Raw genomic sequence first — 12,717 nt, 5'->3', positions numbered from 1 at the left:
GTGATCAAAGAGCAGCTCCTGGTAGGGCCTTGGTGTCTCCCGCTGGCCCATGTTGATTTACAGATGCCATATAATGTGGTGTAAGGTGGTCTTTCCCTGGGTTTGCAGGCAGCAATGTGTTGATGAGTCCTTCTCCCTTTTTTTAACATTTATTTTTTTGGAGTCTCGCTCTGTCGCCCAGGCTGGAGTGCAGTGGTGTGATCTCAGCTCACTGCAAGCTCCGCCTTCCAGGTTCACACCATTCTCCCGCCTCAGCTTCTCGAGTAGCTGGGACTACAAGCGCCCGCCACCACGCCCGGCTAATTTTGTTTTTGTATTTTTAGTAGAGACGGGGTTTCACCATGTTACCTAGGGTGGTCTTGGCTAGTGTCGATCTCCTGACCTCATGATCTGCCCACCTCGGCCTCCCAAAGTGCTGGGATTATAGGCGTGAGACACCGCGCCTGGCCCCTTCTCCTTCTGAAGAAAAGAACAACTGTATCTTATATTTGCCACACAGTATTTGTTTCTTCAGCTCCACAAAGGTCTGACAAATGGTAAGGTTCTGTTTATTGTGGTGTAAAAAATTACTCCAGATTCCACCTCTACCCATCCACCATAGGGCAGTATAACAGGGAGTTGCACAGAAGGTGTCCAGCTTGTAGCCTATCATAAATCTGGTGCCAAAGACAAAGATATTTTATGTTGTAGTTGGCATCTTGTAAATACAAGTACATTCTGGGGCATCAGGTTCCTATGGAAATGTTTCTTTTGGTGGTGGTACTGTAGGGCAGATAGTATTTGCCGGAACTTGCCTCAGGCCTCTTCCTCCTGCTTTTGGTGGGGCTCTAGGATGTAGTAAAGTAGCTGCCCCAGCTGGCATGCTACATGACTCAGTGTAGAGTGCCCACGATGGCAGTCACTGGAAGGAGCTGATTGAGGTTGGGTGATTCGGGGCCCTTATTATATCGACTTCACAGCTGTCGACTCCAGAGGCTGGAGGAGCTCTGCTGACCTCTCTAGGTGACCTTCACAGCCACCTGGATCCCAGTGAGAATGTTCTGGGGTAACTGTACCTTGGCTGCACGTGGGTGCTCAATAATGTCACCTGGACTCTCTCCCAACCTCTGACTCTGTGTCCTTCCCTCAGTGTGGATGTCGTGCTCAGGTGGGCTTTCCCTTCAAGGTGACAAGATGGCACCCACAGCCCCAGCCACCCAACAGAAATAGACCTTCTCTCCCCTGCTACCAACCCTTGTCCTGACCCTTGCCACCTGATTGGTCACATGCCCAGGTGTTAGCCAATCACTGTGGCTGTGTAGGTTGGGTTCTTCTGATTGGCAAGGTTGAGGTCATGTGGCCGCTGTTGCCAGGGATACTTGGAGCTGCTCCCCTGTTTTGGTGGGAGATGGTATACCCACTGGCTTCTGTGTAACAGAATCCACGGAGGCATTTTTCCCTCTCCCACCACCTCCTCCCCAGGCCGCATTTCACCCATCCCAGAAAGGAACAAGGAGCAGACTTCTGTCTGAAGATAGGATTTGGGATTCCCCTCAGCTTCAAGATTTGCTGCTTGTCCTGGTGCCATCGGCTACTCACTCAACCAACATGCACTGAGCACCCTCGACATACCAGGCTGTCACTAGGTGTGATACAAGGATGAGCAGGGCTAATGGGATTCCTGTCCTCCAGGAGCTGACACTCTAGCGGAAGTGCACAGACAAATCAAAGACCAATTCAGATCAGATGAGTCCAGATGAGGAAAGAGATAGGATGGGATGGAGAGTGCCATGGAGGTGTCCCCAGCAAATCCCAATTTGCTCACTTCACCATGCACTCAGCCTCATGCAGTGTAGATCATAGGAAATGGAGTACACATCATAGAAAGTCGCCTTCACGTTCAGGCAGCTGATGAAGTCCTTGGGCTCAGCTTGTTCAGGTCAAAGGTTATGCGGGCCACATCCATCTTCTTGGCAGGCTTATGGGAGACAGACAGTGGGTGCCTCATCCCCTGCATTGAGACAAGCAGATGGTTAGCACCCCTTGAAGACTTCTCCCAGGGTCCCACTTTTCTCCCCCAACAGGTGGGACCTCACCTGTTCTGATGGGGGCTCCCATTTCTGCCCCTTCTGGAGGACTAGGAGCACTGTATTGCCTGCCAGAGCTTGGAAGGGAGGACTCTTCTTCTGTCTCTACAGTTGTGCCATCTTCCTCCAGCACCAGGAAGAAGGGCTTGTCTGCCAGCATCAGAGTGCCCTGGTCCTGGGGAATAAGGTCGGTGATGCTTCTGCCATCTCTAAGAAGTCAGAGCAAGTCTGGGAAAGCCCCACATCATAGCTCCTCAGCTGCCAGGGAAAGAACAAGTGGGCTGGGGTCTATGGGGTAGAACTGGAGCCCAGGCCCTCTGCTGTGGAATCACTATGTAGAGACTTTATCTTGGTACCTCTTGGTGCCTGGCTTCAGGGTTCATAGTCTGGAACAATATTGTCCGATAAAATATAATGTAAGCCACATATGTAATTTTTAGTTGCGATATCATTTACATACTATAAAAGTCACCCTCTTAAAGTGTACAATTCAGATCCCAGTACTGGGCAAAATGGTGAGACTCCATCTCTACAAAAAAAATACATAAATTAGCCAGGTGTGGTGGTGTGTACCTGTAGTCCCAGCTACTCAGGAGACTTGAGGTGGGAGAAACACCTGAGCCCAGGAGATCAAGGATGTGGTGAGCTGTGATTGTGCCACTGCACTGCAGCCTGAGTGACAGAGTGACACCCCATCTCAAAAAAAGCGTATAATTCAGGGTTTTTTGTATATTCACGAAGTTGTGGAACTATCACCACTATCTAACTTCAGAACATTTACATCACCCCAAAAAGAAACCCAGTTCCGGCCGGGCGCGGTGGCTCACGCTTGTAATCCCAGCACTTTGGGAGGCCGAGGCAGGCAGATGACCTGAGATTTTGAGTTTGAGACCAGCCTGATTAACATGGTGAAACCCCATCTCTACTGAAAATACAGAATTAGCCGGACTTGGTGGCACATGCCTGTAATCCCAGCTAGTCGGGAGGCCGAGGCAGGAGAATCGCTTGAACCTGGGAGGCAGAGATTGCGGTGAGCCAAGATTGTGCCATTGCACTGCAGCCTGCGAAACAAGAGTGAAACTCTGTCTCAAAAAAAAAAAAAAAAAGAAAGAAACCCAGTACCCATCGGCAGTCACTCCCCATTCCTCCAATTCCCCATCCCATGGCAACAGTTATTTTCTGTTTCTATGGATTTGCCTATTCCAGACATTTCATCAAAATGAAGTAATACAATATGGGGTCTTTTTAGACTGACTTCTTTCACTTAGCATGTTTTCAAAGTCATCTGTGTTGCAGCATGATTTATCTTTTTTTTTTTAAGAGACAGGATCTCAGTCTGTCACCCAGGCTGGAGTGCAGTGACACACTCATAGCTCATTGCAGCCTCAAACTCTTGGGCACAAGCGATCCTCCTGTCCCAGCCTCCTAAGTAGCTGGGAGTACAGGTGCTTGCCATTACACCTGCCTAATTTTTATATTTTTGTAGAGACAGTGTCTGGCTATGTTGCATAGGCTAGTCTCAAAATCCTGGTCTCAAGGGATCCTCCCACCTTGGCCTCCCAAAGTGCTTGGATTACAAGCATGTGCTACTATGCCCAAACATGATTCATTCATTTTTGACTAACATTCTACTATATAGATATAGCACATTTTCAGATCCATTTATCAATTGATAAACATTTAGCTTGTTTCTTATTGGCTACTATGAATAATGCTGCTGTAAGTTTTGGTGTACAAGTTTTTGTATGAACATCTATTTTCCATTCTCTTTGGCATATACCTAGGAGAAGAATTGCTGACTCATACATTAACTCTATGTTTGACTTTTTTATATTATTTTTTGCTTTCTTTTTGAGACAGGGTCTTGACTGTTGCCCAAGCTGGAATGCAGTGGCACAGTCACTGCTCACTGTAGCCTTGACTCTGGAGCTCCACTGATGCCCCCACCTCTCTGTGCAGCTGTGTGACCTCAGGCAAGTTACTTAACCTCTCTGTGCTGCTGTGTGAACTCAGGCAAGTTACTTAACCTCTGTGTGCAGCGTCAGTCGAGTTACTTAAATTCTCTGTGCAGCTGTGTGGCTTCAGGCAAGTTACTCAACCCCTCTGTGCAGCTGTGTGGCCTCAGGCAAGTGACTTAACCTCTCTGTGCAGCTGCTTTGCCTCTGACAAGCCATTTAACCTCTCTGTACAGCTGTTTTGCCTCTGGCAAGTGACTTAACCTCTCTGTGCAGCTGTGTGGCCTCAAGGAAGTTACTTAAGCTCTCTGTGCAGCTGTGTGGCCTCAGGTAAGTTCAACCTCTGTGTGCCACGTGTGGCCTCAGACAAGTTGCTTAACCACTGTATGAAGCTGTGTGACATCAGGCAAGTTGTGTAGTTTCTCTGTGCAGCTGCATGGCCTCAGGCAAGTTACTTAACCTCTGTGTAACTGTGTGACCCAGGCAAGTTAATTAACCTCTTGTGCAGCTGTTTTGCCTCTGGCAAGTTACTTAACCTCTCAGTGCAGCTGTGTGGCCTCAGGCAAGTTGCTTCACCCCCCTCTTTCCAACTCTGAGACGTCAGAGAAGTTTTTGTTTTTTGAGGACAGCGTCAGGCCAAAGGTGCAGTGGCCCTCACACTCATAGCAGGCCCCCCCATTCTGGCAGAGTTGAGCTACAGCCTCTGGCTACATGTAGACTTGATTAGTGGCTTAAGGTCATCAGAAGGTGGGAGATTTGTTAGAGATGCTGCTTCTGTGGATTTCTAGAGGGAGGCAGAGATCGTTACCTAGGTCAGCTCCCAATTACGGCAGCGAGTGGGCTAAGGCAGTGCGTTCCAGCATGTGTCCTAGAGAATGCTGGGTCCTCAGGATACTGATAGATGTCATAAGAAAAATTGGCCCTTTGGCCAGTTAGGTGTGGGATGTTAAACAGATTTCTGTGTGTGTGTATGCATGTGCATACATGTTCTTTGCTCAACATAAGAAAAGTTCTAAGTGGGCTGCTACATGAAACTTTGAAAGTGAAAATGAGCCAGTTGCAGTGGCTCATATCTGTAACCCCAGCACTTTGGGAGGCCAAGCCAGGTGGATCACTTGAGGTCAGGAGTTCGAGACCAGCCTGGCCAACATGGCGAAACCCTGTCTCTACTAAAAATACAAAAATTAGCTGGACGTGGTGGCAGGCACCTTAATCCCAGCTATTTGGGAGGCTGAGACAGGAGAATCTCTTGAACCTGGGAGGTGGAGGTTGCAGTGAGCCGAGATCGTGCCACTGTCCTCCAGCCTGGACAACAGAGTGAGACTCCGTCTCAAAAAAAAAACAAAAAACTGAAAATGTAGCTGCATTAGCCTGAGAGCCAAGCTGTGCAGCAGATGGCTTATGGCTAAGGCTTGTCAGGTCTTTGCTGGGGATGGAAGTCACGGGGTGTGAGAGCGGTGGGTGAAGTCAAGAACAATGCCAAGGGGAGGTGGGTGAAGTCAAGAACAAAGCCAAGGGCTGCTTCTTTCTCAGGCAGCTCTCACTTCCCATGGGAGCATGGACTTTGGGATCAGGTGGGCCTGAGGTCATGTTCTTAGTTAGCTACTCACAGGCTTTGTCACCCTGGGCAGGTCATTTTACCTCTCCGAGGCTACAGTTTGACATGAGGATAATACTATATTTCACAGGGCTGTCAAAAATAGATATCAAGGTTGGGAGTTAAATCCAGTTTCAAAAAAATACCCAAACAGGGATATTAAAGCAGGCATGCTGGTGGGTACCTGTTGTCCCAGCTACTCAGGAGGCTGAGGCAGGAGGATTTCTTGAGCCCAGGAGTTTGAGGCTGCAGTGTGATATGATTAAGCCTGTGAATAGCCACAGTGGTCAGCCTGGGCAACATAGCAAGACTTTATCTCTAAAAAAAATTTTTTTTAAACCAGGGATATTAGTAGATGATGGCTGTCATCATCACTGTCATCATTATTATAATTTTCTACCACATGTCTTGTCAGTGTTCATAGTAGCCTTTTCTTATGTTAGTTCGTGACTCAGATCTCTGCTAGGTGGCATCTCCTAACGCTGCAGTCTGGGTAATGTCATCAACAAATCCCCAGTCCAAACAGACACTGAAGTGAGCTCGGCCTGTCTCGGGTCTGTCATTACTTCTGCAGCCTCTGATGAACCTCGCTTCTGGCCTCCTAAGGATAAGCCAACGCCCCACCCCCTCTTTCTTTTGATGAGTCCTTTTCCCTGCACGGAGCTTCTGGTGAAGGTGGTGGGAGTTGTTCTTGCAGAGCACATGGGATTCCAACGGCCTGGCAGTGGGCCAGGATCTTGTTGCCATGGTGACTGACACTGTTTTCGCTGAAATTTTGCCAGATCCTGAAGATCTTCGTAGACAATCTCTTTGCTATCGTCCTGCTGAAGCAGGCCACAGCTGTGCGCTGCTTGGACATGAATGCCTCCCGTAAGAAGCTGGCCGTGGTAGATGAAAATGACACTTGCCTGGTGTATGACATCGACACCAAGGAGCTGCTTTTTCAGGTGAAGTCCCTGAGGGGGCCCAGGGACATTGTCCTTTGATTAGAGGCCCTCCTCTAGCTTCCCAGTCCCTGCAGGAGGCTCTTCTGCTCTGGCCCAGGCAGGTCTCTGGGAGGAGCAGTGAGGGGCAGGGGCCAAGCACATGCATAGAGTCCCAGAGGCCCTGGGCCACAACCTGCTCCTCCCACGCAGGCACAAGCCACAGGGCCTGGACCAGCCTCTTTAACTTTGGTTTTCTTGCCAATGAGATGAGCCAGCAGAGCCTTTCTTAAGCGTTTTCCACGAACAAGAAATGGGGTGATGACTCTGAGGGGGGCGTGACGTTAGCACTCAGTGAATGGGGCGATGGATGCACTTCCTTTGCAGAAGTCTGCGTCTCACCTGCTGCAGGCCTGCCTCTGTCTATGCGCACCTACAGCAAGGGAAGGAAACAGAATCAGTTTTATCATCTGAAAGGGGGAAGGGGATGGGCAAGCCTGACCTTCTGTGTAATTCACAAGAATCCTAGAAAAGCCAGCAGAATGCGAAGTGCTTGGATCTTTGGAGGCATAGGCGTTGTTTAGTGGAGTCATCCAGCCCTGTGGCCTGAAAAAGTGTGTCACCAGAGAAGACAGCCCGGCAGCTCTGTGCTCAGGGCCTGGCTGGCTTTCTGCTGGGCTCGTGCCGTTCTTTGTCTCTTTTGGGCTTTGGAGGTGGGGAGGGCTGGTTTGGCAGAATCGAGTTCCCCTCAAAGCTGGAGCCCCTCCTAACTGGTTTCCTCGGCCACTGCAGGGTTTCCTGATGTTACCGGCAGATTCAGTTCCCTTACCAGGCTCCTCTTTGTTCTCCGCAGCAGAATCAATAGGGGGAGGGGCCTGGAGTGGGGAGCAGCCTCAGTCAATTAGAAGGGGTTACCTCGGCCGGGCGCAGTGGCTCATGCCTGTAATCCCAGCATTTTGGGAGGCCGAGGTGGGCGGATCACGAGGTCAGGAGATCGAGACCATCCTGGCTAACATAGTGAAACCCCGTCTCTACTAAAAATACAAAAAATTTGCTGGGCGTGGTGGCAGGCACCTGTGGTCCCAGCTACTTGGGAGTCTGAGCAGGAGAATGGCATGAACCCGGGAAGTGGAGCTTGCAGTGAGCCAAGATCGCGCCACTGTACTCCAGCCTGGGCGACAGAGCGAGACTCCATCTCTTAAAAAAAAAAAAAAAAAAAAAAAAAGGAGTTACCTGGCCACCTCTAGCCCAGAGGTGACTCCCTGTCAGTCTCAACTCACTCATGTCCCTGAGAGAGTAGAATGGTTTGGGGGAAAGAGAGGGCACACCCTTCAGGCTGACCTAGGCTTGGGTCCTGCCTGCATCCCTTCCTGTGTGATCTTAAGCAAGTTAGTGAGCCTCTCTGAGCCTTGATTTCTTTTCTCTAAAATGAAATTAGTAATTGCCCCTCACAGAATTGCTACAGGAATGAACAAGATACCACAGTGCCTAGCTCAGTGCTGGGCACAAAATGGGGCCTGAAATGTTACCTCCCTTCTTCCCAGCCTCACCTCCCACCTATAGGGGGCGTAGCTGGCCCCAAATGTGAATCTGTGTCTGAGCCTAGAATCATACAAATGTGGAAGGGCGTCTGCGTGCCCCCGTCCCCACTGCTGGCTCTATAGCAGGCTTGGGGAGGCGATTCTCAGCCCTGCCAGGAGACATCAGCATTCCCAGCTGTGACATTGCCTGCTGGCTTTTCCTCTTCTCCACTGCCCCTCCCCCTACACATAAAACAGCTATATATTTTTTTCTCATTATAGAAGCAATCTACACTCATTTCTAAAAGATTCAGACATTGTAAAACATTCTAGGCAGAAAGCTGTGAGCATCTACTGGTCCCTGAGGCTCCAGGGCTGAGCAGGGAACTGAGGTGCAGTGGGTGCCTCCCAGGGTGACTCTATTTTCACAATGTGTGGACTGTAAATGCAAAGAACAAGATATTCTTTTCAAATCTTACAAATAACTCACCGTTCTTTCTCTTATTATCAAACAATAGATAGATGTTCATGACAGAACAAATTCAGGCAAACAAAAAAGATTTTCTCATTACACAATTTCGCCCACCCATTAACGCTGTTAATCCTTTGGAACATATTCTTGTAAATCTTCTGTTTACAAAGATGTATATTCCTTCTGTAATAGAAGTGGAATCCCACTTTGCTGATTCTCCACTTTTTTTTTCTTTTCTTTTTTTTGAGACAGTTTCACTCTTGTTGCCCAGGCAATGCCACCATGATCTTGGCTCACTGCAGCCTCTGCCTCCTGGGTTCAAGCCATTCTCCTGCCTCAGCCTCCCAAGTAGCTGGGATTACAGGCACATGCCACCACACCTGGCTAATTTTTGTATTTTTAGTAGAGACAGGGTTTCACCATGTTGGCCAGGCTGGTCTCGAACTCCTGACCTCAGGTGATCCACCCGCCTTGGCTTCCCAAAGTGCTAGGATTACAGGTGTGAGCCACTGCACCCGGTCTGATTCTCCACTTTCTATATAGGGACTCATATTGCAGGAGAATATTTTTCTTTTTTTTTTAATGTTATACTTTAAGTTCTAAGGTACATGTGCACAACGTGCAGGTTTGTTACATATGTATACATCTGCCATGTTGGTGTGCTGCACCCATTAACTTGTCATTTACATTAGGTATATCTCCTAATGCTATCCCTCCCCCCCGACCCCATGACAGGCCCCGGTGTATGATGTTCCCCATCTGTGTCCAAGTGTTCTCATTGTTCAATTCCCACCTATAGTGAGAACATGCAGTGTTTGGTTTTTTTGTCCTAGCGATAGTTTGCTCAAAATGATGATTTCCAGCTTCATCCATGTCCCTACAAAGGACATGAACTCATCCTTTCTTATGGCTGCATAGCATTCCATGATGTATATGTGCCACATATTCTTAATCCAGTCTATCTTGATGGACATTTGGGTTGGTTCCAAGTCTCTGCCATTGTGAACAGTGCCGCAGTAAACATGCATGTGCATGTGTCTTTATAGCAGCATGATTTATAATCCTTTGGATATATACCCAGTAATGAGATGGCTGGGTCAAATGGAACTTCTAGTTTTAGATCCTTGAGGAATTGTCAGGAGAATATTTTTCAAAAGTAACGCCTGCTTACTCAAAAATTCCAACAACATGCAGGTGCATGGAGGGGCTTGCCTCTGTTCATTTCTTTGTGGTCCCCTTTCCTCCTTTTCCCTCCATCCCACTGTAAGCAGTTTAGTGGGATTCAGTCTTTAAAAGGGTATTGGGCTGAAATGTGCAAGCGCTGCCCAAGCCCAGGGTGGTTCTCACAGGATCCCCACTGTCCCTGTTCCCCAGGAACCAAACGCCAACAGTGTGGCTTGGAACACCCAGTGTGAGGACATGCTCTGCTTCTCGGGAGGAGGCTACCTCAACATCAAAGCCAGCACCTTCCCTGTGCACCGGCAGAAGCTGCAGGGCTTTGTGGTCGGCTACAATGGCTCCAAGATCTTCTGCCTCCACGTCTTCATTTCTGCCGTGGAGGTGCCACAGGTAACTGGGAGCACCTGTCCACTCTCAGCACTGGCAAGGCCAATAAGACCAGGGAAGCCGGGCCCCTGGCTGGTGCTTTGAGGAGAGAGTAGCAAGGAGAGAAGAATGGCAGCTGTGATGTCGTGGGAGGCAGTCTGGGCTTGGAACCTGCAGCCCTATCTCCACTCCTTGCAACCTGTGTGACTGGGGGCAAGGAGCTCAACCTCCCTGTGCCTCAATTTCTTCCTGGTCCCCCTTCTGGTAGGGATTCAGAGGGGTATACAGTGTTGTCAGCAGAGTGTATTTTACAGAGAGCCCAATGTGGGCCAAGTGGAGCGAGCAGCAAAGCCGGGAGTCCAGCAGGGTGTGTGTGTGTGAGCACATGTGTGATGGTGGTGATGTGTGTGTGAGAGAGGGGGAAGAGAGAGAGAATGAGTGGGTGGGGGGGTGAGGCCTGAGGTCTGTGAGCCAATAAGGGAGCATGGGACTCTGCACAAGCCCCCTGAACTAGGAGGTGGCCACAGCAGAAATGGGGCACTGAAGTGTGGAGCCACAGAATGAGGGAGGGCAGAACCGCAGACAGGAGGCTAGATTGACCTCCCGAGTGCAAGCTGGTCTCCCCTTCACCTCCTGCACCCCACGCAGATGGTGCTTACTGTAGGATTGCCGTAAAACAGAGACACGCACCAGCGAGAAACTTTAGCCCTTAGTATCCCATCCTCAGGACAGAATCACTCTTAAACATGTTGAAATACATCTGCTTAGAGCTTTTCTATGTGTATATATAATGTATGCATAATATACAATTAGAAGCATGTGATTTTATAACATTTTTAAACAAAAGTGGAATCACACTGCAAATACTGTTTCATGACTTTTATGTGTGTAAGTATTGCTACCTATAGATGGAACCTCAGATTTACTGTATTCCCCAAGCCTGGACTGTAAACAAGACTTCTCATCCCCTTCCTCTATGGCCATCTTCTCATTTCACCTCACATTTGGTTATGACAGCCCCATCACTGTCTATGAACTGCTGGCTGTAAACTCGTCATCTGGCCTTTTCACTCAGCAATCTCCTGAAGCATGGTTCTGTGTCAGCAAATGTTCTTATCCAGCATGGCAAAATATTAAGGTAATTGTAGACTCACATAAGTTGCAGGAAATAATACAGAGATCCCTTATACCCTTTGCCCAGTTTCCCGCAATGATAACAGTGTGCAAAGCTCCAGGACGATTTTGTCACCCATGTTGGCATGTGTAACCGCCCCCCCACAGTCACGGCACTGAACATGGCCACCACCACAAGTGCCTAGTGTTGTGCTACCCTTTTACAGCCAGCACCACTCCCTCCTGCCCGGCCCCCCTGCATTGTATTTATGGCTGCATTTTGTCCTATCTTGTGGATGTTCCATGGCTGACAGACAGGCTAAACAAACAAAGGGTGTGCAAAGAAGCCCAGAGCAGGAGAGAAGGCTCCCCAGCCTGGCTCTTGGTCGGCACACTGACAGGCTGGCTCTGCCTCTCTTGGCTGCACTGTCCTGAAGCAGGAAATATGAGAAAAATAAGTAAAGGGAAAACAAGTCCAGTTGGAGCTATGATAACATTATCTGCAAGGCCAGGCAGGGGCCCCAAAGAAATGGGATCCAAGAGCAGGGACGAGAAAAGCAAGTTCTTAGTCTCCCCCTGGAATTCTTTCCCCATGCCATCATTCTTTGTTCTGCTCTTATAACTATTTTTGTAACTATTTCTGCAAGTTTGCAAGGATTTTATAAGTTCCTGTTTTCCCATCTATGCAGGATGGCAAAGGTCACAAGACATGCCTGAATTGCAAAACCTGTCACAGTTTGATTAACTGCCTTTGTTCTGCTTCTGTAAGCTCGCTTTCCCCACCCCGCAAGTTTTGCACCACTGGCTAGCCACTCCCCTTCAGTTGCCTGAATAAAAGTCAAGCCTGATCTTTGTTCATTGCTCAGCCTCTGGATATTAATCTGCTGGGCCAGTGGCCACCTGAATAAAATCCTCCTATTTCACCCTTTGGTCTCTCCAGTCTCCTGATTCCCACAACATTTTGGCAAGCCAGCCAGGAGCGGAGACGACAGGTTTACTGTCTCCTTTGCTTGTGGAACTGGAGCCCCGGGCCAGGGGAGGCCTGTGACCCCAGGGACCATCAGGAGAACTTCAACCCAGAGGGGAGATCAGCTCTCCTGTGATCCAGTGCCCCTACCCGACAGCGCAACAGAACCTAAAGGGGCTACAGGATGATTCCAGGAACAGCACGCTTCAGGACCACAGTAAGGTTCGGGGCCCGAGGCAGGACCTGTCCCATAAGGGCGGAAGGGAACCTGATCAACTCCCGGGAGTGCACCAAGTAGTCCAACCCAGGATACAAGAGTGGCTCGCAAAGTCAGATGAAACTGGCACCTAGGGCGTACGAGTAATCTGACCTAGGACGTGAGAGTGGCTCACTATTTCGGATGAAACCTACACCCCAACCGAACCAGGACATGAAAGTAGCTTGCTAAGTTGGTTGAGAAAGGAAACTGGAAGCAGGGAGGTGTGTGAGTGCATGTGAAAGAGATGGTTCTGGAAGGAACCAACGCAGGGAGTGACATGTGGGGGTTGCAGGTCTCTTA

The 12,717-nt window shown here is 49.1% G+C and overlaps 1 protein-coding gene and 1 pseudogene across 2 annotated transcripts; one reads left to right on the top strand and one right to left on the bottom strand.

Moving 5' to 3' along the window:
* Positions 1–1,704: 1,704 nt before the first annotated feature.
* On the bottom strand, positions 1,705–2,226 carry LOC104005739 (lipid transferase CIDEC-like; annotated as a pseudogene).
* Positions 2,227–5,894: 3,668 nt separating this feature from the next.
* LOC134809475 (intraflagellar transport protein 122 homolog) lies at positions 5,895–12,114 on the top strand. 2 transcript variants are annotated; one of them, XM_063806224.1, is made up of 3 exons: positions 6,003–6,565; positions 9,908–10,102; positions 11,096–12,114. In XM_063806224.1, exons 1-3 carry the CDS (start codon positions 6,476–6,478, stop codon positions 11,111–11,113), a joined length of 303 nt encoding a protein of 100 aa, XP_063662294.1. In that variant the 5' UTR covers positions 6,003–6,475; the 3' UTR covers positions 11,114–12,114. The 2 variants fall into 2 exon arrangements, with proteins under 2 accessions (XP_063662293.1, XP_063662294.1); XM_063806223.1 differs by having other exon boundaries at positions 5,895–6,565; positions 9,908–12,114.
* The last annotated feature ends 603 nt before the right edge of the window (positions 12,115–12,717 follow it).

This window comes from Pan troglodytes, chromosome 2 (genome assembly GCF_028858775.2).
Source record: "Pan troglodytes isolate AG18354 chromosome 2, NHGRI_mPanTro3-v2.0_pri, whole genome shotgun sequence".
Classification (NCBI taxonomy): domain Eukaryota; kingdom Metazoa; phylum Chordata; class Mammalia; order Primates; family Hominidae; genus Pan; species Pan troglodytes.
This window is presented reverse-complemented; position numbering and strand designations above follow the sequence as displayed.